Source organism: Malaclemys terrapin, chromosome 4, assembly GCF_027887155.1.
Source record: "Malaclemys terrapin pileata isolate rMalTer1 chromosome 4, rMalTer1.hap1, whole genome shotgun sequence".
Lineage (NCBI taxonomy): Eukaryota > Metazoa > Chordata > Testudines > Emydidae > Malaclemys > Malaclemys terrapin.
Window position 1 is genome coordinate 48980662 of NC_071508.1, and position 26868 is coordinate 49007529.

Consider the following 26868-nt stretch of genomic DNA (forward strand, 5'->3'; position numbering starts at 1 on the left):
CTCCTCCTCCTCCTCTTCTTCGTCCTCCAATAACTCATCCTCCTTGCTCCCTGCAACTCCCCCCTTGCAGGTATCCACGGACAGTGGTGGGATAGTGGTGGCGTCACCCACTATCCCACCACTGGGATAATTGCATGCAGCTCACAGTAGAAGCAGCATGTATGGGGCTGTGACCCAGAGCGCCCGATCGCCTCCCTGGCTTTTTGGTACACTTGCCTGAGCTCCTTTGTACCACACTGCTCTGTGTCCTTGGGGTAGCCTCTTTCTGTCATGGCCCTGGAGACTTTAGTGTACTTATTTGCATTTCTTTTTTTGGAACGTAGGTCTGCCATAACAGATTTGTCTCCCCAACATGCGATGAGATCCAGTACCTCCCGTTTGGACCATGCTGGAGCTCATCTGCGAATCCGGGACTGCGTGGTCTCTTGTGATGGTGGACTCTGCATGGTCACCTGTGATGGTGGACTGTGCTGATGGTCACCTGTGCTGATGGTGACCAAACAGGAAATGAAATTCAAAAATTCCCGTGGCTTTTACTGCCTACTTGGCTAGTGCATTGGAGTTGAGAGTGTTGTCCAGAGCAGTCACAAGGCAGCATTCTGGGATAGCTCCTGGAGGCCAATTACGTGCACAGTACCTGTAACCCGGAACTGCAATCTCAGTTTTAGCACTACTCCACTTGCCAAAGTGGTGTACAGAAATCGGATTAAAGAGCCCTTTAATTAGAAAAAAACGGTTTGATCATGTGGACGGAATCAGTTTTATTTCGAATTAACTCGGCTAGTTCCGAAATAACTACGTACAGTAGACCAGGCCTAAGTACATAACACAAATTTTACAAAAATGCCATGAAAACTTTTATAACCACAAATGACTAGGCTTGAAAAATGGTACCTCTAACAGTGAATGATGAGAGTGTGTTGAAAATTTTCTAGCTGAACAATTTTCCATGTGAAAATGCTAATTTGACAAAATCAAAACTTTTCACAGAAATTATCAGTTTTGTTGCAATGGGAAATTATTGAAATGTTCCATTTCAGCTTTGTTCTTTTGACAGTGTTATATTATAAATTATACTATAACTCAGGAGTTCTCAAACTGAGGATCGGGACCCCTCAGGGAGTCGTGAGGTTATTACATGGGAGGTCGTGAGCTGTCAACCTCCACCCCAAACCCCACTTTTCCTCCAGCATTTATAATCGTGTTAAATATATTAAAAAGTGTGTTTAATTTATTAGGGGGGGGTCGCACTCAGAGTCTTGCTATGTGAAAGGGGTCGCCAGTAAAAAAGTTTGAGACCCACTGCTATAACGTAAGAGCTGAAACAAAAAAATTCAGTAAGGTTAAAACAAAATAATGATTTAATAAAAAATTCTAAGACTTCGACTCTGTCCCAATTTGAGACACATCCAAATTCTGAACGCTCAGAATATCGCATGGACCGTAAATTCTGTTTTTTGACCAGCTCTATGAATGACCCCTAATACTATCCATGAGCATTTGTTCTGTACTGACTTGAGTCAAGGAAAAATTACTACTGGTAAACTCAATCAGGAATACCACAAATAATGGAACATACAGGCACTGAATTGTAAAGGCTCCTTGATTGAACCTGATGCAACGGGGACTTGGGAACAAATGACTGTTTTGTATGCAGTATATTTTAGGAAGGAGATGTGCCAGAAACAGCTTTTATCTCCAGCTCAATTCTGCCTATAAGGGGCTTAATTCTGTGAGGTCCTGAGCGCCACATGCAAAGAGATGAGTGCCCTAAACTCTATGAAAATTCAGTATTGGCCCCTAAGTATCTAATACTCATGATTAAAATTCAGATACCCAATTAATGAGTGCAAGTATCTATGCATCCGAAGAAGTGGGCTGTAGTCCACGAAAGCTTATGCTCTAATAAATTTGTTAGTCTCTAAGGTGCCACAAGTACTCCTGTTCTTTTTGTGGATACAGACTAACACGGCTGCTACTCTGAAACCTATGCTATCTTTGAGTCACAATTCTTCCATGGGTGGTGCAATTATGTATTGCCCCTTACCCAAAGCACTGAGCAAACACTCATTCTTAACCTAAGTAACAAATACTTTATTTTGTGAATTTGCAAAGAAGTGATCAAATACCAAGAAAAAAAAAAAAGGTCAAACTGACATTAATGTGTTAATGTATTTGTTACCTATCTAGTGAAAATGTAATTGCTGTACTGATAGCTAATCCTTTGAATCCTATCGCCTCAATAATTTCCTGACATAATATGTGTTCTGACTTAATTCTAAACTAGTATTTCCTTGTGCCTAATTCTAATTTGTTGCTTTTTAATTTAATTTAGTTGCCATTTGTTCTTGTATTATGAAATGGGATATATAAGATTGATTGGCCTTCACTTTACAGTATCAGTCATTCATTTTCTAAACCTTATTATATCATATCTTCTTTAGAAAGCAGAAGACTAGCAAATGAAATGTCAGAATAGTTTCTGAGATAATTCATGCTGGGGTACTTTATCTTGTGAAATTACACTGTGCTAGTCTGACAAAAAGGGGTGCACTTTCTCTTTAACTATTGTAACATTAAAAGCAGAATTATGTCTCTTCCAATTTGCCAACAATTTTTAAAATGAAATTTCAAGCCTTCAGTATGTTGCAAATCCCTGTTCTGTACTTTGGTACTAATGGTTGTAATATGACCTTTACATTAATACACAGGTGGGAAAATACATGTATTCTGTCATCTGGCTAACAACTCCCTATCTGAGTACGCTGTTTTTATGTCAGTTGTGCCACCTGAACATTGGAATAATTATTTCTACATTGAACTGATCTGCCTTTAAACCAGTCTCTGAATGGGAAAATCTGATTGCTAGAGCACTGTGTTAAAACAATCCCATTTTGGTCAAGTCATGTTCATTTCTGGACATTCATTAGCCCAAACATGGAAGATCTGTGGATCCCTTGAACAATAATTGTGTGCTGACATATGAAAGAATCCTAGAGATATCTCAATGGAATTATAATTGTAATTATACCACTTATTTGAGATGTAATTTGCTGGTCAGGTGATAGGCCCTATTTGCTTGAACTTTGGTGCATGACTGTGTAATATACTCTGCAAGACAGTTCAGAAGCAATAGGGAATGCAGAATGTAGTGCCCCGTGTAGCTCAGTGACATGAGCCTCAGGGTACCTACTACATCCATTTTCTAAAGACTGTATCTAGTCCCTATTTACTTTTGGGGGAAACGCAGCTTGACTCTGATCTCTGAAGCCTTTATGGTTTGGTTCTTTTCAACCAGAGAAATGATGTTCCTCTCCAGGTATCATCATGGCAACTGAGTGCAGGTAGGGCACTCAGCTAATATTCTCTAGATTTTCATGTCTAGATCAATGATGGAGCATTCTCAGTAGGGCCCTTGGCCCTTGAGCTTGTTCCCTCCACTGTTCTACCAGATCCTGAGTCTGTCTGTGGAGTTTAGTTCAACTCAGAGTTCTTGGTCCTCCTCTTCTCAGAGGGGACCATGATGTGTTGTATGGGGGAGGGAATTAATAAAGTGAGGGACTTTGGGACTTTTATATATGCCATCATGTGCCAGCAATGCCCCTCTGCCATGTACATTGGCCAAACCGGACAGTCCCTCCGCAAAAGAATAAATGGACACAAATTGGATATCAGGAATGGTAACATACACAAGCCAGTAAGTGAACACTTCAATCTCCCTGGTCATTCTATTACAGATTTAAAAGTCACTATCATTGAACAAAAAAACTTCAGAAACAGACTTCAAAGAGAAACAGCAGAACTAAAATTCATTTGCAAATTTAACACCATTCATCTGGGCTTGAATAGTGACTGGGAGTGGCTGGCTCATTACAGAAGCAGCTTTTCCTCTCCTGGAATTGACACCTCCTCATCTATTATTGGGAGTGGACTACATCCACCCTGATTGAATTGGCCCTGTCAACACTGGTTCTCCACTTGCGAAGTAACTCCCTGCTCTCCATGTGTCAGTATATAATGCCTGCATCTGTAACTTTCACTCTATGCATCTGAAGAAGTGAGGTTTTTACCAACGAAAGCTTATGCCCAAATAAATCTGTTAGTCTTTAAGGTGCCACCAGACTCCTTGTTGTTTTTGTAGATACAGACTAACACGGCTACCCCCTGATACTCGGGGTAGAAGGAAATTCTCTAGTTCTCTGCAGAAGTATATAGGATGTGTGTCTGTCTGTTCTCTCTGTGTGTTCCATCAATAGGATTAGTCCTCAGAGCATGGTATAAGGACTATCTTGTTTATCTGATTTTTTCCTGTGGGGTTGATTATGCTGTTGGTATAGTTTTAAAACTGGATTAAATCTCCAATATTGACATTGTTCAACAAGCTAGATGGATGAGTCCTTCCCTAAATTAAAACATAAATAATATTTTGCTAAATTTATTTCTAAGATGTAGAGATGGAAGAATTTTTGAATAATACAAAAACTAGGGCTGTTGATTAATCGCAGTTTTAATTGCACTGTTAAACAATAGAATACCAATTGAAATTTATTAAATATTTTCAAGGTTTTTCCTACATTTTCAAATATATTGATTTCAATTAAAACACAGAATACAAAGTGTACAGTACTCACTTTATATTATTTTTATTACAAATATTTGCACTGTAAAAACGATAAACAAAAGAAATAGTATTTTTCAGTTCACCTCATAGAAGTACCATAGTGCAATCTCTTTATCTTGAAAGCACAACTTTCAAATGTAGATTTTTTTTATTACATAGCTGCACTCAAAAACAAAACAATGTAAAACTTTAGAGCCTTCAAGTCTACTCAGTCCTACTTCTTGTTCTGCCAATGGCTCAGACAAACAAGTTTGTTTACATTTGCAGGAGATAATGCTGCCTGCTTCTTATTTACAATGTCACCTGAAAATGAGAACAGACGTTCGCATGGCATTTTTGTAGCAGGCATTGCAAGGTATTTACATGCCAGATCTGCTGAACATTCGTATGTCCCTTCATGCTTTGGCCACCATTCCAGAGGACATGCTTCCATGCTGATGATGCTCATTTAAAAAATAATGCATTAATTAAATTTGTGACTGAACTCCTTGGGGGAGAATTGTATGTCTCCTGGTCTATGTTTTACCTGCATTCTGCCATATATTTCATATTATAGCTGTCTCGGATGATGACCCAGGATGTTGTTCATTTTAAGAACACTTTCACTGCAGATTTGACAAAACGCAAAGAAGGTACCAATGTGAGATTTCTAAAGATAGCTATAGCACTCGACCCAAGGTTTAAGAATCTGAAGTGCCTTCCAAAATCTGAGAGGGATGAGGTGTGGAGCATGCTTTCAGAAATCTTAAAAGAACAACACTCCGATGTGGAAACTACAGAACCCGAACCACCAAAAAAGAAAATCAATCTTCTGCTGGTGGCATCTGACTCAGATAATGAAAATGAACATGTGTCGGTCCGCACTGCTTTGGATTGTTATCGAGCAGAACCAATCATCAGCATGGATGCATATCCCCTGGAATGGTAGTTGAAGCATGAAGGGACATATGAATCTTTGGTGCATCTGGCACATAAATGTCTTGTGACGCCAGCTACAACAAGCAGTGCCATGCAAACGCCTGTTCTCACTTTCAGGTGACATTGTAAACAAGAAGTGGGCAACATTATCTCCCCAATGTAAACAAACTTGTTTGTCTGAGTGTTTGGCTGAACAAGAAGTAGGACTGACTGGACTTGTAGGCACTAAAGTTTTACATTGTTTTATTTTTGAATGCAGTTATTTTTTGTACATAATTCTACATTTGTAAGTTCAACTTTCATAATAAAGAGATTGCACTACAGTACTTGTTTTAATGAATTGAAAAATACTATTTTATTTTTACAGTGCAAATATTTATAATAAATAAATATAAAGTGAGCACTGTACATTTTGTATTCTGTGTTGTAATTGAAATCAATATATTTGAAAATGTGGAAAACATCCAAAAATATTTATATAAATAGTATTCTATTATTGTTTAATCACAAGTAATTTTTTGAATCACTTGACAGCCCTAATAAAAGCCTACACAAATTTTGGTCAAGATTTTTTTTTTATGGTTTGCAAAGATTAAGGTTGGGGAGGCACTTAGTGGGGATGGAGGGATACAGAAAGGCACATTTTCAAGGTATCTTTATTTTGGAATTGTAAATCCTGAAATATTTACTGATAGGAATTCTTATGGTGCTCATTACTGAGTGAAATTATATGGCCTGTGTTATGCAGGAGATGAGACTAGATGATCATAATGATCCCTTCTGGTCTTAGAATCTGTGAATCAATGTAGTATCTGAGGAATAATACCATAATCAGAGCTGGTCTTGTGGGACTATCAGCTCAGACAAAGTCAGACAGCACTGGAAATCGTCCAAGAAAGCTTGATCTCATGAGACTTCCAGTATAAAGAATTTCAAACAAACATCCCAACAAAACTTTATAAAACGTATCCATCACTACTTAGGAACATTTTAACTGGAATCAGTTTAGCAGCGGTACTAATTTGATTACAGTAATTTAACTCAGTTTATTTTAAACTGAATTTCTCATTCTATTTGAACAGAAATCAAAATCATACTGAGTTAAAGTTCTTTGAAATTGGTATTGGAATCAACTGTTTTTCCATAGAAAGAGTAGAATCCTTGTGGTTGAATACTGCAGAGAGGTCCATTAATCCTAAACAGTCATAATGCACCAGATCCAAACCCCATGGAAATAGGTGGAAAGACTTCTGTTGACTTCCATGGGTTCTGGATCAGGTCATTAGGTGGCAGTGTGGAAAATATTAGTGGAATAAGGGTTAAAATTTGTTATTTCTTCTTTTGGCTAGTCTTGGAATCTCATGCATTTCTCAAATATTGAAGCTCTAGCAGCTCAGATGGTGAAAACTTTCTGCACTACTTCCCAAAACATCCCAGTGACACCTGCTCTTTATGGACCTGATCAAAAACCCATTGAAGTTGAGGGAAGGCTTCCATTGATTTTGGTGGTCAGTAGATCAGACCCTGAGCAACCATCCAAGAAAAAGCATATGTTGATTAACTTTAAAGTGGCCACAAGGACGGGTTTGGCTACTGGAGGTAGTTACTAGAATAGATTTAACTATAATAAAAGTGAATATCAGATTATGTAGTAATTCCTCTGGAATTTTTGACAGTCTGCTTGCTCTGATCAGCAGCATTTTAAAGTGCCAATGCTTCATAGCACTGTAAGCACATAGCATAAAATTCACCTAAGTGGAGGGCCCATCCAAAGCTCTCCCAAGTAGAACCTTACAATGAATTATTTTTTAAATTCTACTCGCAACCTGCAATTCTCACTCCCACCTGCTCCCACATTGTTTCTTGATTTTTTTTATCTCATTCCTGCTGTTATGGCAGTTGGTCCTGTGGGACCACTGCAGGGCTCTAAAATTGTCCCAGTAATGGCTGGATGAGCTGCTCTCAGCAGCTGTCTTCCCACCAGCACCCACCCACTCCCTGCACCCATTTGCAATAGGATAGGAACTCACTGACCCTCCCAACTCATCCATGCAGAGGGATCCGAGTCCTCATGCACCCCTATAAGGGGATGAGCAACCCCAGCATCTCCCCTTCCCTATGCAAAGGGATCAGAAACTTCTAACTCTCCATGCAAATGGCTGGAGAGACCCTGCATCATCGTGCACAGGGAACAGGAAGACCCCATGCCTTGCCATCCCCAGGCACGGGCAGGGAGACCCCCCATTCCCATCCTTACTTCTGCACTGTTGCTGATGGCGGTGCTGCCTTCAGAGTTGGGTGGCTGGAGAGTGGTGGCTGCTGAATGGTGCGTTCATGTTGTTCGTAGTGCAGGAGGACTGTTTTTTAAATCCTGCTTCTGCCCCACAATACCCATTCCCACTACCACCCACTCCCGCATTGTTTCTTGAATTTTTATCCTGCTCCCGCTATTATGGCAGCAGGTCCTGTGGGACCCGCAGGCTCCCAATCCTACTGCAGGGCTCTTCTCCCAAGGCTCATGGTTAGGGTGACCAGATGTCCTATTTTTAAAGAGACAGTCCCTTTTTTGGGACTTTTTCTTATATTGGTGTCTATTACCCCTCCCCCCCATTTTTTCTCAGTTGCTAGCTGGTCACCCTATTCATGGTGAGTCTATGCAACAGCATAGGCGCCGACTTCTGCTGGCGCTGGTGAGTGCTCGACCCCCCCTCTGTCCCCGGCCCCGCCCCAGCTCCACCCCTGCCCTGCCCCCATTCCGACCCCTTCCCCAAATCCCTGCCCTGGCCCCGCCTCTTCCCTGCCTCCTCCCCTAAGTGCACCGTGTTGCCGCTCCTCCCCCCTCCCTCCCGGAGCTGGTTGCATCGCGAAACAGCTGTTTTGAGGCAGCAAACACTGGGAGGTAGGTGAAGAAGCGGCGTGCTCAGGGGTGGAGGCGAGGTGGGGCGGGGAGCACCCACGGAGTCAGTGTCTATGTGCAGCAGGTTGGTTGGTGTAGATGCAGTGGCCATGCAGAAGGAGATTCCAGCCCCAGAGCACCCACGGAGTCAGTGTCTATGTGCAGCAGGTTGGTTGGTGTAGATGCAGTGGCCATGCAGAAGGAGATTCTACCCTGACCCTTATCAGTGCACTTGGAGAAGAGACCACATGATCTAGGAAACCAAATCCACTCCTGACATATGTGTAGTGATTGAGTTGCAGCCCTATAGCCTGCATCCATCTTGGGGAGGATTACATATTCTCTAAATTAGTTCCATAGTTCCTTCCACAGGGCTTGATTCTGTAAGTGCTGGGCACTCTGACCTTGATCCAAAAAAGCTTTTTAAGCATGTGTTTAGCTTTAAGCATATGAGTAATCTTATTGACAACACTGGGGCCATGTCTACCATATGGGTGCCATAGTGGCACGGTTACAGCACCATCATTATGGACCTGTAGTGCTGGACCGGAGAAGATTCCTTCAGCAACAGAAGGGGTTTTTCCATCACTGTAGAGCTCCACCTCATCGAGTGATGGTAGCTAGACTGACGGAACATTCTTCCATTGATCTAGCTGCATCTACACAGGGGGTTGAGTTGACACAGGTTCAGTGCTCAGGCTTAGGAGGATTTGTATACTTAAAGTTAAACATGTATTTAATATACTACATATTGTGCATTATATGTCATTTGAAAACACGCTATTGTAAGGAAAATGAAACAAAATGCAGCTGTTCTTTTTTTATTTTACCACTTAAAGAAATTTTTTTTATCAAGGCAAAAATCTTACATTGTAACATCACAGAAAAAAACAAAACAAAAAGGGCAGAAAGTAATTTACCATGTGTAACTCTGTATAAGAGTAATGTAAACAATAATCACCATCTTCTGTTCATTTAAAGCTCTGTTTAGAGTTTAGTCTTCATTTACAATACAACAAAGTATAAATACATTATTTTTCAGGACTGATTTGTTTCTTCTGATGAAAGTAGATTATCTAGTGCCCCAGCCTCTGCAAAGGGGAAAAAGAAAAACACAGTCATGATTTTTAGCAACAAATAGTTAAGTGCAAAGTTTAGTATTAACAATTAATTCCTAAAAATCAACCTTATGATCTCTAAACTTTCTTACTTTGCTTCCCTTTGACCATAGATGAGGCAATAGGCTCATACTTTTCATGGCTCATTTCTAGGCTATTTAGTGTTTCTTCTGAATATTAATGAGTCATAACTTCCTGTTATAATTTACAGTATTTTAAAAACCCTTCTACATCGACCTTGATGTTTTGATTCATATCACTGAATATCAGTATCATAAGACTTAATATTGTTTTATTAAGTTTGATCCTGCAACTGGCTCAGGCTGGGCAGACCCCTGCACCGAGCCAGTTTCAGCACTGGGGCCTAAAAGGCCAACTGTGATCATAGTTACCACCTAATGAGAGGTTTTCTTTGACATGATTGTACCGACACGCAGAGAGCTTTGCTAGGAGCCTTTCCCCAGAGCTAACCCAGGAGCTGCCCGCCACCCAGGGAACACGCACCAGGCACAGCCCCCCAGCGAGTGGGGATTTTTGGAGGGGGGGGGGAAGCTTGCCAAGGGGCTGCCACACGGCAAACCCCGGCCAACCCCCCGAGGCCAGGAGGCTGCGAACGTCACCGAAGCCGGAGGCTCCCCCTTTCCCAAGTCTCCCTCCAGGGAAGCCATGGCCCCAGCCTGGGCCGCCAGGGATGGAAGGCGCGCGACCCCGTGCGGTTCAGCGGGACTTTTAGAGCAAACGCGGCCTGGCGGGCCGGGAACGGGGGTCCAGGGGGAGAGCGATGGGGCCAGAAGCTAAGAAGAGGGGCTGGAAGTGGGGAGCCCAGGCGGGGCGGAGGAGTCCGCGGTTATTCCAGGCCAGCCGGGCCAGGCTGGCAGCCCAGCCCAGCCCGCACCCCCCGTGCTCACCTTCCACTCCGCGCCCTGCTGCAGGCCCCAGCCACCGCCGGAACCGACTGTGGACGCGGGGGAAGGGCCTGGTGACCTCCAAGAAATCACTTGTGAGGGTGTTGTTATAAATATGCCCCTTCTCTTTAAGATGGAAGTATATGAATTATCTGAATAATCATTATTGTTAACAACATTTTTCTATAAAATGGTTTATTTTGAGAAAGAAAATGCATAAATCAATATATTTAGTGTAATAAACTGACATTTGAGTAGCTGTGTAAAAAACATTTATATTACATTATTGTTGGACTGAATTTTTTTTTAAATCAGATATTGATTTGGAGTACATATTCATGTCAAGATCTCGCTGGTAGCCATTGTAGCATCACTTGCTAACATTCTGTGTGTTGTAGCTTTGGAGTACCAGTTGTGCATCACCGAAAAGCCAGTGTGCACCATCCAGTGGATTTGGTTTTTGTGTAGTCTCAAGGTTGATGGTAACAGTAAGGAGGAGCATGTAAGTGTGCGGTCCAAAGAGCAGACCAGGTAATTGTTACTCAGAAAGTCACAGTTCAGCCCCTGGTTGACACTTGCTCCATGGGGAAAGTAATTGGTATCAGCTCTTTACTAGGTGCACATTACTTCTCTCTGGAGGCTGGCTCAGTTTGCGGAGGTCAGGGCTCAGCCTGTTCCCCAGCCCTGCCCAGTCATTCCTGCTCAGGAGGCTGCTCTGACCCCCACACTGGGACATAGCTTACACGGGGAGACAGAAACGTCTCTATTGCACTGATATAGAAACACCAGCTGACCAATATTAAATCAGGATCTCCTTGGACTTCCTTTTAGCACTTAGAGCCTGAGGCCTAAATAATCCTCCTCTGAATGGGAACTCTAACTCATCTGCAGTAAGCATATGAGTGGTCTTATTGACAACACTGGGGTCATGTCTACCCTATGTAGGGTGACCAGATCAGGATCAATACCCCTGATCATGGATGTCCCACGAGACACCCTCCCTGAGCCATTTATGCTTTCAAGCTGTTCATGCGGTGACTGCTGTTCCCAACTTGTGGGTGGATTCACCAATACTGACTTTCCACTCCCTCACTTGGGAATAGCCCATGTATGGGTAAGTAGGGTCCTCAAACAATAGTTATTTCAAGTGGCTACTCTGTAAATATGAATTTGGACAGCTGCTCATTGTTCAGTTAACAGGGAGAAACAGCACTGAAAGATTGGGAGAATAAAGATTTTTAGAGCATTGTATGAATGTTTGAAAATGTTATTTTAGATCCATGTACTCTATCAGATGAGTAAAAATGTTGAATGGAAAAATACTCAGTCTTTGTGGGGAGTACAAGTAAACATGCTCTGCAGGAATTGGGAAGAGAAGTGGAACCACCCTCTCCCAGCCCAGAGCACAGAACAGCTGCATAATTACCACTAAGCCTCCAGTGACCAGAGACTCACCTTCCAAACAGATCCATTGATTTTAATGGGCTACCCTCTGAAAGCTACTTCTCAAAATGAGGATAGCAGATTTGGGCCCCAGTTTTGCATATTAGACATTTCTGTAAAAATGTCAATTGTTTTTCAAAAAGGAGGTTTTTTTGTGCAGTTAATCCACATTAATGTTTTTATTATACAGCAAAACCAGGGTTATCGGGAAAACTCTGTTATCCCAAACATGGTCATGTCCTACCGCGACGTCTTAGAGATTTTGAGGAAACTGAAGGTATTTTCAAGCTTTGATTGTATTAACTTATTCAACATGCTCCACGAGATTCAGGTAAGCCAGGATGTGCTGTGTTTGAAAAATGCTTGAGAAATGGCACAAAATCTTAGGTTTGCTTTTGGACTGAGGCTGGATAGTTGAAGTATTCTCAATCCCTGGAAATGACAGTATTGCTCAAAGATCCTTAACTATACCATTCAAACAAATACAGTCTATAGAGACTGTGCAATGTAGTCTGAAGTTGTATTTTAGTATTTACAGTAGTCTTAGCAGAGGATTTTTCTGAACCAAGACAGATCATTTTAGAAAATGATGCCAAAACTGTCCAGAGTTTAATTTATAAAATTAATATAATCTTGAAGTTAACAAACTTGAAAAGATATTCACAGTAAAGTGAAATTAATAAAACACAAATGTCTCATTCCAATGCATTAATTAAAATAAAAACACAGCACCTGTAATTTTATCTAACAATAAATTCATTGCTCTGAAAGTATCTATAATTCATTATATTCAAAGGTAGGGATTTATAGAGAAGGCATGTGACAGAATTTTGAATGAAAGATTCAGAATGCTTGCAATTAGGAAGATTAAAGGCATGTATTGTGTTATTTTTTTCCCTCCTAATGCAAATCACTTTCTAAATATTTTGAATGTAGCAGAGTTGAAAGGAGCAATTCTATATTGGCTGAAAATTTGAAAAAGGTATATTTAAATAAATTAATTTACTTTGCCTGAAATTTTCTGAAAAACACATGAAGACCTTCAAAATTATAATAGAGGTCTAGTAACCACTCAGGTTTTCTGTTTGCTTGATGCTATAATAAAGTCATAATCCTTAATTAGGCATCCTTAGAGATCTCAGTCCTACAGGTCCTATATAGACAGTTCTCCAGTATTTCACAGGGAGTTTTGCCTCTGTTTAAACTCTGTTGCCACACAGGTGAGTGATGTCACAATTTCAGGGATATGACTTCACCACAGTGTCCAAATGGAGGGAAATTTTATTTCCTTTGTCACTGTCTTACACAAATGTAAAACTTGATCATGATAAACTTTGAAACATCTCCTTTTATTCAGTCTTTTAAGTAAGAGTACAAATGTTGGACCCTATTAAAGATAGTTCAAACAGTTTTGGCAGTTGTCATTTTGGTAGTACCTACAGGCTCCAAGCAGGATCGGGACCCTTCTGTGCTAGGTACTGTACACATGTATAATGAAAAGATGGTTCCTGCACCAAGGAACTTACAGTCAACATCTCAATCCTGCAACCACTTAGTCATATACTTAATGTCATGCACTTCTGTGACACTACTTGTATGTTGAATTTTAAGCATCTCCATAAGTGTTTTGTGGGAGCAGGCTCTTAGTAGTTTCTTCCAGATTTCAATCCATTACTTGTTAATATGGATATTCAGCGATATCGTTTCAGCACATTATGTTCTAGGAGTTATGTCAAACATAATCAAGCCCATTCTCTAGTGATGCTCAACAAAGTTGCACAATTTAAATATGAATCTACAATTATATATTCAATCCCAGTCCTGCAGCTCTTATTCAAGAGTTTTGTCCAAGTAAGGATTACAGAATCAGATCCTCAGTGACTGAAATAAAACTGTACTTTTAAATGATTGAGAGCTTTACTAACCTTTAAGATGCAAGTAAGTCAAAAATTCAATTACTGTGCGTACAACATTGTCGTCAACCACTGGTCTCCCAAGATTACCTAGAAAACATTTATTAGATATTTAATGTATAGATAGTATGAATATTTGTTGATACATTCACTATTGTGACTAAAGTTGTAAGAGTTCAGAAAAATCCGTGAAACTACACTTCATTTTAAAAGTTCAGTGGAAAAACTGAGAGCCAGATTCTCTCCTGCACTGAAATACATTTGGTGCAAGAATGGGGTGACATCAGGGAGCTTGTTACACTCCCTGATTCTGGAGCTTCTGTACTAATGTAAGTTAAAGCAGCCTTCAGGTTATTTGGTTTACAGTGCTTGTAAGGTCCTCCAGGGTTGTCTGTGGAGCTTGTAAATTCTGCAACACCAGTCAATGAGTTTATATCTGAAGAGACCTCAGAGACTCAGATTTCCAGAGAAAATAGGTCCAAATGTATTCACCCAATTTTATTGAAAATAGTCCACTGCATTAGTTCCCCTTGAACATGTAAACAATTACCATTTTAAGACAACTTTATAAGAAGCCACTACATTCCGCAAGTGAAAAATATGTTTTTCAAAATACCTAATTCAATGCCAGTGAAACTTTAAAAAAATGTCTCCATTGAATAGGGTCTGTATGCAAATTTCAGGTGCAAAGGAGATTCAGAGTTGATGGAAGGAGTGTGCTTAAATGAAGTTTATAAGAAACTAGGTTACAATCTTTAGGTTCCATCCTGAAAAGTGCTGAGCACTATCAACTTGGGGTGACTTCATTGGGAAGCCACATCTGCAGTTCCACAATGTATAGTTTCCAGATCATGTATTTTACAAAGGAACTGTCTACACGTCCACAGCTGGAAAATACAGTGAGTCAGTGAGAAGTATTACTAGATTAGAGTGCACTAACTGTCCCTTTCATCAATATTTCAGAGTAGCAAAATATATTATACCTGCTTTGCTAGGCGCCAACATTTCTAATTCCCGCCCCCCCCCCCCCATACAACCATAACCAGAAACGAACTAATTGTCTTCAACAGAATTGTACAACTTATGGGAGATGATTCAATGTTCTCCTACTACTAAGTAATAAGCAAAGAACCTTACCTGAATTTTGGACCTTTGTTGACTATCAGATGTGTCTCTATTGTACTGTCAGGGTTTGAGTTAGATTGTAAGTTCCTTGGAGCAGGACTCTATCTTCCCCTGTTAGTACAATGCTGAGCACAGGAACAACTATCAGCCTTCTCGGGATTGGAGTGAGAAATGGATCTCATTTGAGATTCCCTAACAGAGGACTAGCTTATGTCTTTTGATCCATACATAGGGCTCTTGCCATGTGTGGATCACTCCCTCACAATACAGAAAAGAGCCACAACAGCTCCCAAGGCGTCTTCTGGACCCCATAAAGAGCTATCTGTGTGTCTGGAGATCTGTGCAGATTAGAAGGAATCAAGCTGTGGGTTGAACAGGCAAAGAAATGGGTAGGTCAAGAGAAGGTCCTGAGGAGGGGACCTATAGGTTATACTTAAAAACTCACGCACCTGACTCTGTCATGGGGAATCCCCTCCTTTAAGGGAGGCCTCAGCTGTGCTACCAAGTAGCAGGGCTAGAGATCCTGTAGCAGCACAGAGCCTCTATATGTATGGCCAGAAAGGAGAGGGTGGTGTATCCTGCTCTCCCAATGGACGACGTCAGAGGAAATGCTGATGGGAATTTCACAGCATTTGCTGCCTTAACATGGTGTTGCCTGGTAGGTGTGATCTAGATATGAAACTGCAATTCTCTAAAGCAAAAGCTTCCTGCTGCTAAGCTGTATTCTGTTTAATTATGATCGATCAAGCGAGAGTTGGTTGTTCTATCAATGTTTAGAAATTGTGTGTTCCTGTTAATAGCCTCCAGCTGAGTACCTGCTTTAACTCATTGACTCGATCACATCACCTTTTATTTTTATTTATATATATATATATATATATATATATATATATATATATATATATATATATATATATATATATATATATATATATATATATTTACTATTACAAATTGATATTGGAAACTCTATACAAAGTGTTTAAAATAAAACATCCCAATAAATGGCAACTAAAAAAAAAACAAAAAGGTTTGCCTCTGTAGATGCTCCCCAGCTGCCTCTAGCATCATTCACCCTTTGTCTAGGAATGCAATCGGAGTATTTTTTTAGTTCAACAAATAAGTTTCAGATATACCAAGAAAAGGAAATGGCTTTTGTATTGGTCTAAATATTTGCTTAGAGAAAATAAGGTATTTTGAACAAAGTAATATTTTTGCATACCAATACGTAAGAATTAGATTAACCATAAAATTAAATGCTTTAGGGTGTACATTTAGGCAAGAATATACACAGCAACCCTTTTTGAATTTTGAACCATCAGCATAGAGTAGAAATTTTACAATACAAACAAGGGTTATAAAAACAGGGACGATATAACAACATAAGAAAGGCCGTACGGGGTCAAACCAAAGGTCCATCTAGCCCAGTATCCTGTCTACCGACAGTGGCCAATGCCAGGTGCCCCAGAGGGAGTGAACCTAACAGGCAATGATCAAGTGATCTCTCTCCTGCCATCCATCTCCATCCTCTGACAGACAGAGGCTAGGGACACCATTCCTTACCCGTCCTGGCTAATAGCCATTAATGGACTTAACCACCATGAATTTATCCAGTTCTCTTTTAAACTCTGTTATAGTCCTAGCCTTCACAACCTCCTCAGGTAAGGAGTTCCACAAGTTGACTGCGCTGCGTGAAGAAGAACTTCCTTTTATTTGTTTTAAACCTGCTGCCTATTAATTTCATTTGATGACCCCTAGTTCTTGTATTATGGGAATAAGTAAATAACTTTTCCTTATCCACTTTCTCCACATCACTCACAATTTTATATACCTCTATCATATCCCCCCTTAGTCTCCTCTTTTCCAAGCTGAAGAGTCCTAGCCTCTTTAATCTCTCCTCATATGGGACCCGTTCCAAACCCTTAATCATCATTAGTTGCCCTTTTCTGAACTTTTTCTAGTGCCAGTATATTTTTTTGAGATGAGGAGACCACATCTGTACGCAGTATTCGAGATGAGGGCATACCATCGATTTATATAAAGGCAATAATATATTCTCAGTCTTATTCTCTATCCCCTTTTTAATGATTCCTAACATCCTGTTTGCTTTTTTGACCGCCTCTGCACACTGCGTGGACATTTTCAGAGAACTATCCATGATGACTCCAAGATCTTTTTCCTGACTTGTTGTAGCTAAATTAGCCCCCATCATATTGTATGTATGGTTGGAGTTATTTTTTCCAATGTGCATTACTTTACATTTATCCACATTAAATTTCATTTGCCATTTTGTTGCCCAATCACTTAGTTTTGTGAGATCTTTTTGAAGTTCTTCACAGACTGCTTTGGACTTAACTATCTTGAGCAGTTTAGTATCATCTGCAAACTTTGCCACCTCACTGTTTACCCCTTTCTCCAGATCATTTATGAATAAGATGAATAGGATCGGTCCGAGGACTGACCCTTGGGGAACACCACTAGTTACCCCTCTCCATTCTGAGAATTTACCATTAATTCCTACCCTTTGTTCCCTGTCTTTTAACCAGTTCTCAATCCATGAAAGGACCTTCCCTTTTGTCCCATGGCAGCTTAATTTACATAAGAGCCTTTGGTGAGGGACCTTGTCAAAGGCTTTCTGGAAATCTAAGTACACTATGTCCACTGGATCCCCCTTGTCCACATGTTTGTTGACCCCTTCAAAGAATTCTAATAGATTAGTAAGACACGATTTCCCTTTACAGAAACCATGTTGACTATTGCTCAACAGTTAATGTTTTTCTATGTGTCGGACAATTTTATCCTTAACTATTGTTTCAACTAATTTGCCCAGTACAAACGTTAGACTTACTGGTCTGTAATTGCCAGGATCACCTCTAGAGCCTTTTTTAAATATTGGTGTTACATTAGCTAACTTCCAGTCATTGGGTACAGAAGCCGATTTAAAGGACAGGTTACAAACCTTAGTTAACAGTTCCGCAACTTCACTTTTGAGTTCTTTCAGAACTCTTGGGTGAATGCCATCTGGTCCCGGTGACTTGTTAATGTTAAGTTTATCAATTAATTCCAAAACCTCCTCTCGTGACACTTCAATCTGTGACTGTTCCTCAGATTTGTCACCTACAAAAGCCAGCTCAGGTTTGGGAATCTCCCTAACATCCTCAGCAGTGAAGACTGAAGCAAAGAATCAATTTAGTTTCTCCGCAATGACTTTATCGTCTTTAAGTGCTCCTTTTGTATCTCGATCATCAAGGGGCCCCACTGGTTGTTTAGCAGGCTTCCTGCTTCAGATGTACTTAAAAAACATTTTGTTATTACCTTTGGAGTTTATGGCTAGCCGTTCTTCAAACTCCTCTTTGGCTTTTCTTATTACATTCTTGCACTTAATTTGGCAGCGTTTATGCTCCTTTCTATTTGCCTCACTAGGATTTGACTTCCACTTTTTAAAGGAAGTCTTTTTATCTCTCACTGCTTCTTTTACATGGTTGTTAAGCCACAGTGGCTCTTTTTTAGTTCTTTTACTGTGTTTCTTAATTTGGGGTATACATTGAAGTTGGGCCTCTATTATGGTGTCTTTAAAAAGGGCCCATGCAGCTTGCAGGGATTTCACTTTAGTCACTGTACCTTTTAACTTCTGTTTAACTAACCCCCTCATTTTTGCATAGTTCCCCCTTTTGAAATTAAATGCCACAGTGTTGGGCTGTTGAGATGTTCTTCCCACCACAGGGATGTTGAATGCTATTGTATTATGGTCACTATTTCCAAGCGGTCCTGCTATAGTTACCTCTTGGACCAGCTCCTGTGCTCCACTCAGGACTAAATCTAGAGTTGCCTCTCCCCTTGTGGGTTCCTGTACCAGCTGCTCCATGAAGCAGTCATTTAAAGTATCGAGAAATTTTATCTCTGCATTTCGTCCTGAAGTGAAATGTTCCCAGTCAATATGGGGATAATTGAAATCCCCCGCTATTATTGAGTTCTTAATTTTGATAGCCTCTCTAATTTCCCTTAGCATTTCATCATCACTATCACCATCCTGGTCAGGTGGTTGATAATAGATCCCTAATGTTATATTCTTATTAGAGCATGAAATTTCTATCCATAGAGATTCTATGGAACATGCGGATTTGCTTAAGATTTTTACTTCATTTGATTGTACATTTTCTTTCACATATAGTGCCACTCTCTCCCCCCCCCCCCCCCGCACGACCTGTTCTGTCCTTCCGATATATTTTGTACCCCGGAATGACTGTGTCCCATTGATTGCTCTCAGTCCACCAGGTTTCTGTGATGCCTATTATATCAATATCCTCCTTTATCACAAGGCACTCTAGTTCACCCATCTTATTATTTAGACTTCTAGCATTTGAGTACAAGCACTTTAAAAACTTGCCACTGTTTATTTGTCTGCCCTTTTCTGATGTATCAGATTCTTTTTTATGTGAATGTTTATCATCTGATCTGGCCCCTACTTTATCCTCTTCCATCCTCTGCTCCTGACTATAACCTGGAGATTCTCTATCATTAGACTCTCCCCTAAGAGAAGTCTCTGTCCGATCCATATGCTCCTCTGCAGCAGTTGGCTTTCCCCCATCTCCTAGTTTAAAAACTTCTCTACAACCTTTTTAATGTTTAGTGCCAGCAGTCTGGTTCCACTTTGGTTTAGGTGGAGCCCATCCTTCCGGTATAGGCTCCCCCCATTCCAGAAGTTTCCCCAGTTCCTAATGAATGTAAACCCCTCCTCTCTACACCATCCCCTCCTCTCTACACCATCGGCTCTGCCTGCCTACCTGGCCCTGCGCGTGGAACTGGGAGCATTTCTGAGAATGCCACCATAGAGGTCCTGGATTTCAGTCTCTTCCCTAGCAGCCTAAATTTGGCCTCCAGGACATCTCTCCTACCCTTCCCTATGTCATTGGTACCTACATGTACCACGACCACTGGCTCCTCCCCAGCACTACACATAAGTCTGTCTAGATGCCTCGAGAGATCCGCAACCTTCGCACCTGGCAGGCAAGTCACCATACAGTTCTCCCGGTCATCACAAACCCAGCTATCTATGTTTCTAATGATCGAATCTCCCAATACTAATACCTGCCTTTTCCTAGCAACTGGAGTTCCCTCCCATGGAGAGGTAACCTCAGTGCGAGAGGCAACCCCAGCACCGTCTGGAAGGAGGGTCCCAACTATGGGAAGGTTTCCCTCTGCTCCCGTTGACTGCTCTGCTTCCCTGGGCCTTTCATCCTCCTCAACAGCGCAGGGGCTGTCTGACCGGAGGTGGGACAATTCTACAGTGTCCCGGAAAGCCTCTTCAACATACCTCTCTGCCTCCCTTAGCTCCTCCAGTTCCACCACCCTTGCCTCCAGGTCTCTGAGGGCCAGGAGCTCCTTGCACCGACATACGCCACCCGCCCACGGGGCAGGTAATCATACATGCTACACTCAGTGCAATAAACTGGATAGCCCCCACTCTGCAGCTGGGCTTCTGCCTGCATTTTCTCCTAGTTACTGAAGGGGTTGTTTAAAGCAAGAAGTTTTGAATGTAGTTTGGGCTATAGGGTTTAAGGGGAATAAAGGGTATAAGATAGAACCGGCAAGGGACCCGCGCTCCCTTCCAAACTCCCTTGCGAAACTCCCTGTTAGCAGCCCCTGGTCGCAAAAGCTCCCTGGTTGCTTGTGTGCTGCTTTATAAAGCCCTGGCCTGGGTGAATGCCCCACCCGCTGATTAAGGCTCAGCCAATTACCAGAGGCTTCGAGCCTTCAGACCTTCCTTTGAAGCTCACAGCTTCCAACTGCCAGCCACAGCACACGGTCCTTCAAACAACCAACCAACCAACCAAACAAACAGACTGAAAAACACAAGCTCAGCACACAGCAAGTAACCCCCAAACACAAACACAAACAAACACACACTACAGATAGTCACTTACCCCAAGGGTCCTGTATTTGCTCCTCCTTCACCTGGAGAACTCCCTTGCAAAACTCCCTGTTAGCAGCCCCTTATATACTGTAAGGTTCTGATCCTGAGAAGTACAGAGCACTCACAACTCCCATTGAGCTCAGAGTTGTGAATGCTCAGCACCTCTCAGGATTAAGGGACTGTTCCAAAACCCATTGCATTACATGGAAAGACTCCTACTGACTTCATTAAGCTTTGGATTAGGCCCTAAGTCTTCTAATTGAAACAATTTATCTTGTTTAATTATGGAAAAATTATACAATTATACCTGAGATTGGGGTTCTTATGAGAAATCCATTTATCAAAAAACAGCTCCATACAGCATTAACAATAGCTTTCAGTTCTGTGTTGGTATGATAAAAGATGTCTCTTGTTTCTATAACTTTCCCTAATGTATGATCTCTCTAATATCTTCCCTTACTGATCACACTCCTGGGCTAATCAGTTGGACTCCTAAGTGTCTGATAGAACTTGAAAGCTTTGTTTTGAACAGGTAGGTTTTGTAGTCAAATATGTTAATGCGGATAAAATGAAGGAAACTCAAAAGCTTTTGTCCTGCCAGTGAATGTATGACTCTGCATTTTAAACTATTACAAGGCAGAATACACATAATTCAGGTCATGATCTCCAAACTCTGGTGTCTGTGAGCCAAATTTTGCTTTCCTTTCTCATATGAATACTCTCATTGACTTCAATGGGACTACTCATGTATGTTAAGTACATGGTCCTGCCTACAAGCAAGCTTAAGCTTCCATTTAGGGGGACAATAACTCAAACATAGTAAATAAAATGCTATATACAGAAGCACAAACTCTTGGCTTTCATAATTTCATTACCTATTTTTATATCCTCTTCGGGCTGTATCTCACGTTTACCAGCTAGGCCATGTTTGTCAATAAAAGATCTGTGATTATCTACTGCATCTGTTAAATAAATTAGAGATGAAGAGTTAATTTCATTTACAGTCTCCAGGTTGATTTTGATGGATTTTATTGAGCTAGCTCAAAAAGATTTAAAAGTGACTCTTTATAGCCTTCTTTTCATTTGTGCCCGAGAACATGATGGGATTGTTGATGGAATGATGTATAATTAGTGAATCAAAGGAATCATTCTTTAATAAGCTTATTAAAGAATTAAAGAAGGCATTTTTAAATTTTGTATATTTAATTTATATCCATTAAGGGCCCATTCCTATATTGCTTGCACTCCCAAACTCTTTCTGAATTCAGTGGGAGTTTTGGGTGTACAGGGAATGCAGAGTTGGACCATTCATGTGTAATTTAGGAATGTGGTTTTGCTACTCTTTCCTCTTAAAAAAAAAAAAAAAAAAGTTGCCAAGTAATTTGTTTGAAAGTAAACTGCAGTTAGTTTACATGAATAACCTCCAAAAACTATCTTACATTCCCCAGGTGCCTCTTCTCTCCCCCTTGCAATGGGCATTTCCTGTATCAGTAAAAGCTGATCAATACGACCTGCAACAGAGGATGATGCCTATTATCCAGTCTTAGAGAAATGGCACTCAGCAAATATATGCCCCCATTACAGAATGGCATGTATGTCTGTCTATCAACACAGTCTATTCTGGCATTGCTGCTTTAAGGCAAATATACTTACAAACATTTACAGAATCAATAAATACACCTCTACCCCAATATAATGCGACCCGATATAACACAAATTTGGATATAATGCGGTAAAGCAGCGCTCCAGGGGGGTGGGGCTGTGCACTCCGGCGGATCAAAGCAAGTTTGATATAACGCGGTTTCACCTATAACTTGGTAAGATTTTTTGGCTCCTAAGGACAGCGTTATATTGGGGTAGAGGTGTACATCAAAGGTGCATGCATTTGTATCCCAAGGTCAGTTACAAAAAGTGAATAATAAAGGAAAAAAAGACAGTTATGATCCTTATATGGACAGCGGTATTAATTATCTGTAATGTTTATCATATACTATAGAGGGTGAAATTAGGCAACCCCCAGTAATATTTAATATAAAAAGTAGTAAAGGATAGGTATAGATGTCTGTATGTTTTATTTCAGAGTAACAGCCGTATTAGTCTGTATCCGCAAAAAGAAGAACAGGAGTACTTGTGGCACCTTAGAGTATGCATCCGAAGAAGTGGGCTGTAGCCCACGAAAGCTTATGCTCTAATAAAATTGTTAGTCTCTAAGGTGCCACAAGTACTCCTGTTATTCTTTTTGTATGTTTTATGCCTCTCAGCATCTTGAAAACCTTGGGTAAAAATAAATGACAATTATTAAATCAGCTACAAATAGTTTTAAAGGAAGGCTTTTTAGCCAGTTGGAACACCTTCACTTTTCATCTCCATACTTTTTTGGAAACCTGAACTTTACGTTTTCAGCCTCTCAGACATTGGTGTTTGTTTTTAATTACAAAATGGAATGAAGTATTTTCTTCTTGTAAATTACTGATATTTATTTACAATCTCAGAGAGTTTGTTTTGTCCAAGAATAGTATCAGAAGACTATGCATCTGTGCATTTTTAATGTAGATTTAGGTGAAATCTCGGCCCCACTGAGTTCAGCGGCAAAACTGCCACTGATTTCAATGGGGCCCAATTTCACCCATAGTATTTCTCCCTTGATTGACCTCCAAAATTCCATAAAATGTTATAACTACTTTGCAAGGCAAATGCCCTTAGATTCTATACAATTAATCATCATTATTATTGTATAATTGGAGGTAAAGCTACTATTTTAGAGTAATAAAATGTTTGCCACCTAAGAATTACAACTCATTAGCACTCTAAGAATACCCAAATGTGTAATTCCATATAATTTAGTGCCTTTACATGGCATTGCTTTTGAAGAGGAAGTTTAAATTCTATTCGTTTCTATCCCAGGCTTCAGATGTGTAACTAACTGAAGGTTCTCTGAAATAACACTCTTTAGTTTTACATAAGAAGGTTTAAACAAAAATTACTTTAATAGCCCGATTAGTGGGTAGAACACTCATGGCAGACAATAGGCATCAAGTGACCATTTTTAATAGAATTTTAAAATATAGAAAATTAAATATTTGACTTACGTGGCCCAAGTAGGTAACCAGCACTATTCAAAGTCCAGCCCCTTTTTTCTTTTGCCTTACAGAGGGAAAAGTGCAGGTAGCTTATTTATTGCATGATTTACATAATACTTTCTGAAAAAAAAAGAAACATGAATCTGGAAGGTTGGTTTGTGCAAACAGATTCATTAGGGTTCCTAATGAGCTGATATTTTTTATTCATCAAAAAAATATTATTTCAGTCTGGGTGAAACCCTGGCCTCACTGAAGTCAATGGGAGTTTTGCCATTGACTTCAGCATGACCAGGATTTTGACCCTATATAGACGAAAGTGCAAATCACACAATGCATTATAAATTTTAAACCTTACAAGTTATAATAAATGCGATCTGCTCCCAATCTGCTTTACTGAAAAGTATATATATTTCCCTGTAGATACTGGTTTGGATTTACACAATTTGTCGTGTCTCAGCTGTTTATATTTTGTAAGCTTCATGTAAAACAAAAGAATTCCTTGTTTTTTTTCCTAAGTAAGATGGCCATTCATTGAACTTTACAATATAAAACTAACAACCCTTGTTTTGTTTAACTACTTTGTAGCACATTTGTCATAAGTAGATGAGTTTTAAAATGTCCAATATTCCCAATTGTTCATCCACCATCCAATATATTCTCGGGCACTTGCTTTGTTTTGCTCAGCCCTATATCTAACCAGGTGCCCGTCAGTTTACTGGTAGTTGTCAGCTGAGACACTGAGCATGTCTAATGGATAGAGCCCCTGTAAATGAAATTTATACTTACTGATAAAACGAGTCCAAAGGTCTCTGAGAGGGTGGCGCAAAAGATCAAAGATAGAAACAGGAGACTAGTCCACCTCTGCATCTGAAAGGAGACCACAAACGCTCGGGGTTAGTTGCTTTGCCTTCCAGTTTGGGATCCCAGGTATGGGGGTTTAAATCGACTTAGGTTCCCGCAGGAACCTGATGCCTTAAGAAACATCGAGACAGGAGGAACTTATGAGAAGGAAGGCTGTGTATCCGGGGGTGAGTTCTGTCCATCTGAAACTTCAGGAAGGAACTGCAGAGAATGTCAAATCCTAAGGAAGCAGGAACACCCCCAAAGTCGGAGACAGGGGTGGAAGCTGACTGCAGTGGGGCACGGAGACCAGTCTTTACAATACCTGCCCCCTTTGCCACTTCTACACACAAGTCATTGCAGTCACTAATATGGGGTGTCAGAAGGAAAGGCGTCCAGGGTCTAAGATTTAATGTACCTGAAAGTTAAATACCTCCCAGAAGGCAAAGAGGCTAAAAATAAGGGGAAAGTACCTTGAGTTGGGGTGCGCTACTCTGTTCTTCACTGCGCGGGTTCAGTCCTGGCTGGCAGTGGGGCAGGGAGCTGTCTGCAGGCTGCTCTGGGGAATGGATGGTCACAGCTGGGACTCCTCACTGCATGGCTCTGGTGCGCTCACTGAGTAGGGGATGCAATGGAGTGTGTGTGTGTGTGGGGGGGGGGGGGGGGGGGGGCTGCCGTGCCTGTAAGCCCAAGACCGCTCCCCCTCTGCTATTTATGGGTTGCAGCACAACTTTGCAGGCGCGGCTCTCTCCCAGGGGAGAATCGAGAGCCGCCCACGTCCCCGGGTCATTTCCCCTCGCCAAGTCACTGCATTAGGAAGGGCAAAAATTACAGCAATTCAATTAGAGGCATTTGGAAGCAAGATGTGGGCTGCACATAGATAACAGCCTGGCCAATTACCTTTCATTACGCCTGGGTTGGACACTGGCTAGCAGTGAAAAGAGCTCTGTTCTACTAAAAAGAAGAACAGGAGTACTTGTGGCACCTTAGAGACTAACAAATTTATTGTCTCTAAGGTGCCACAAGTACTCCTGTTCTTCTTTTTGCGGATACAGACTAACACGGCTGTTACTCTGAAATCTGTTCTACTAGACAGCCTGGCCTGCCTTCTATCTTTCTCTGAAACTTCAGAAGTTCTTTGTTGTTGTTTGAGAATAAGGAAGGGCAAATTGAACACAGCTCCCTCTTTGGAGAATCAGGTACAGAAGCAGAGCTAAATGGAAAAGGCTCTGTATTATGCTGGCTAATAAGACTCATATCCTTGTCAATTACAGTATTTGTTATTACATTCAAGAACACAGAGTCCCCCCACACCTTTCTCTGCGAGCCCCATGAATCTCTCTTCAGTCCAGACAGACATTATCGGTTTCCTTTAAAATTCCTTTGAATCAGTCTGTTTACTCTAGCATCAGAGCAAAAGGAACTGGAGGAAAACTGAGTTATTTTACTTACTTAAAACTTTAAAGTGTTAAAGGGGGAGCCCTTTAGAAATATATTCTGTTTATTTCTTGTCTGGACTACAACTTGGTGACATTTTGCATCTAAAATGTAAGCATTCTTTTTCTCCAGTTTTTGTGAAAAAGTAACACAAACTCACCCCACTACCTTTATATCTCACATGTTTGCTTTTGGACATTTTGGTTCTACTGGTTTTTCTTATCTTAAATATAGTTATAGTCAGTAAAGTGATGATAAAAATAACACAACGGGGATTCCAAATTTTGTTTCCCTCAATGATTGCCAGATCAAATTTGCTCAGTTTAAAAGGCATAAACTGAGTTTTCTAACTAGTGGTCCTGCAAACTCCTTTTGAGAACTGAAAACTACATTGAGAGCTTTCTACCTTACCACAAATTTGCTGGTAATTTAATTTTATTGTACAGGATAAACTAGACACTACCTCACTCTTCTACAGCTCCTAGGGTATGCTGTGCCATAGGAATAAACATGTGGAAGGAAGGGGGTTTTGAACAGTGTGAGATACAGTATCCCTCATAGGTTTAAAGGCAGGTAGTGTTTTTACTAAAGTGTAGCAAAACCCAGGATAGAGGAAAAGGTCATATTTTGGTCTAGGTCTCCCCCTACCTGCAATTAT

At 40.7% G+C, this 26868-nt stretch overlaps 1 protein-coding gene across 2 annotated transcripts; it reads right to left on the reverse strand.

Moving 5' to 3' along the window:
* Positions 1-9364: 9364 nt before the first annotated feature.
* On the reverse strand, positions 9365-25404 carry LOC128837233 (galanin peptides-like). Of its 2 annotated transcripts, XM_054028224.1 has the most exons (7): positions 25247-25404; positions 24720-24800; positions 23943-23997; positions 22293-22364; positions 21729-21815; positions 13827-13904; positions 9365-9526 (listed from the first exon to the last, which is right to left on the reverse strand). In XM_054028224.1, the coding sequence occupies exons 2-7, from the start codon at positions 24798-24800 to the stop codon at positions 9474-9476; spliced, it is 426 nt and encodes a 141-aa protein (XP_053884199.1). In that variant the 5' UTR covers positions 25247-25404; the 3' UTR covers positions 9365-9473. The 2 variants fall into 2 exon arrangements, with proteins under 2 accessions (XP_053884199.1, XP_053884198.1); XM_054028223.1 differs by lacking the exon at positions 22293-22364.
* Positions 25405-26868: the final 1464 nt, after the last annotated feature.

What these genes read in the sequence shown, in the direction of transcription:
- LOC128837233 (XM_054028224.1), bottom strand. Translation starts at nt 24,800, where the DNA reads ATGCAGAGGTGGACTAGTCTCCTGTTTCTATCTTTGATCTTTTGCGCC. An exon ending in CCTTTGGACTCGTTTTATCA is followed by an intron (nt 23,998 to 24,719) that starts GTAAGTATAAAT and finishes TCCCTCTGTAAG; the next exon opens with GCAAAAGAAAAAAGGGGCTG. An exon ending in AGAAGAGGCACCTGGGGAAT is followed by an intron (nt 21,816 to 22,292) that starts GTAAGATAGTTT and finishes TTTATTTAACAG; the next exon opens with ATGCAGTAGATAATCACAGA.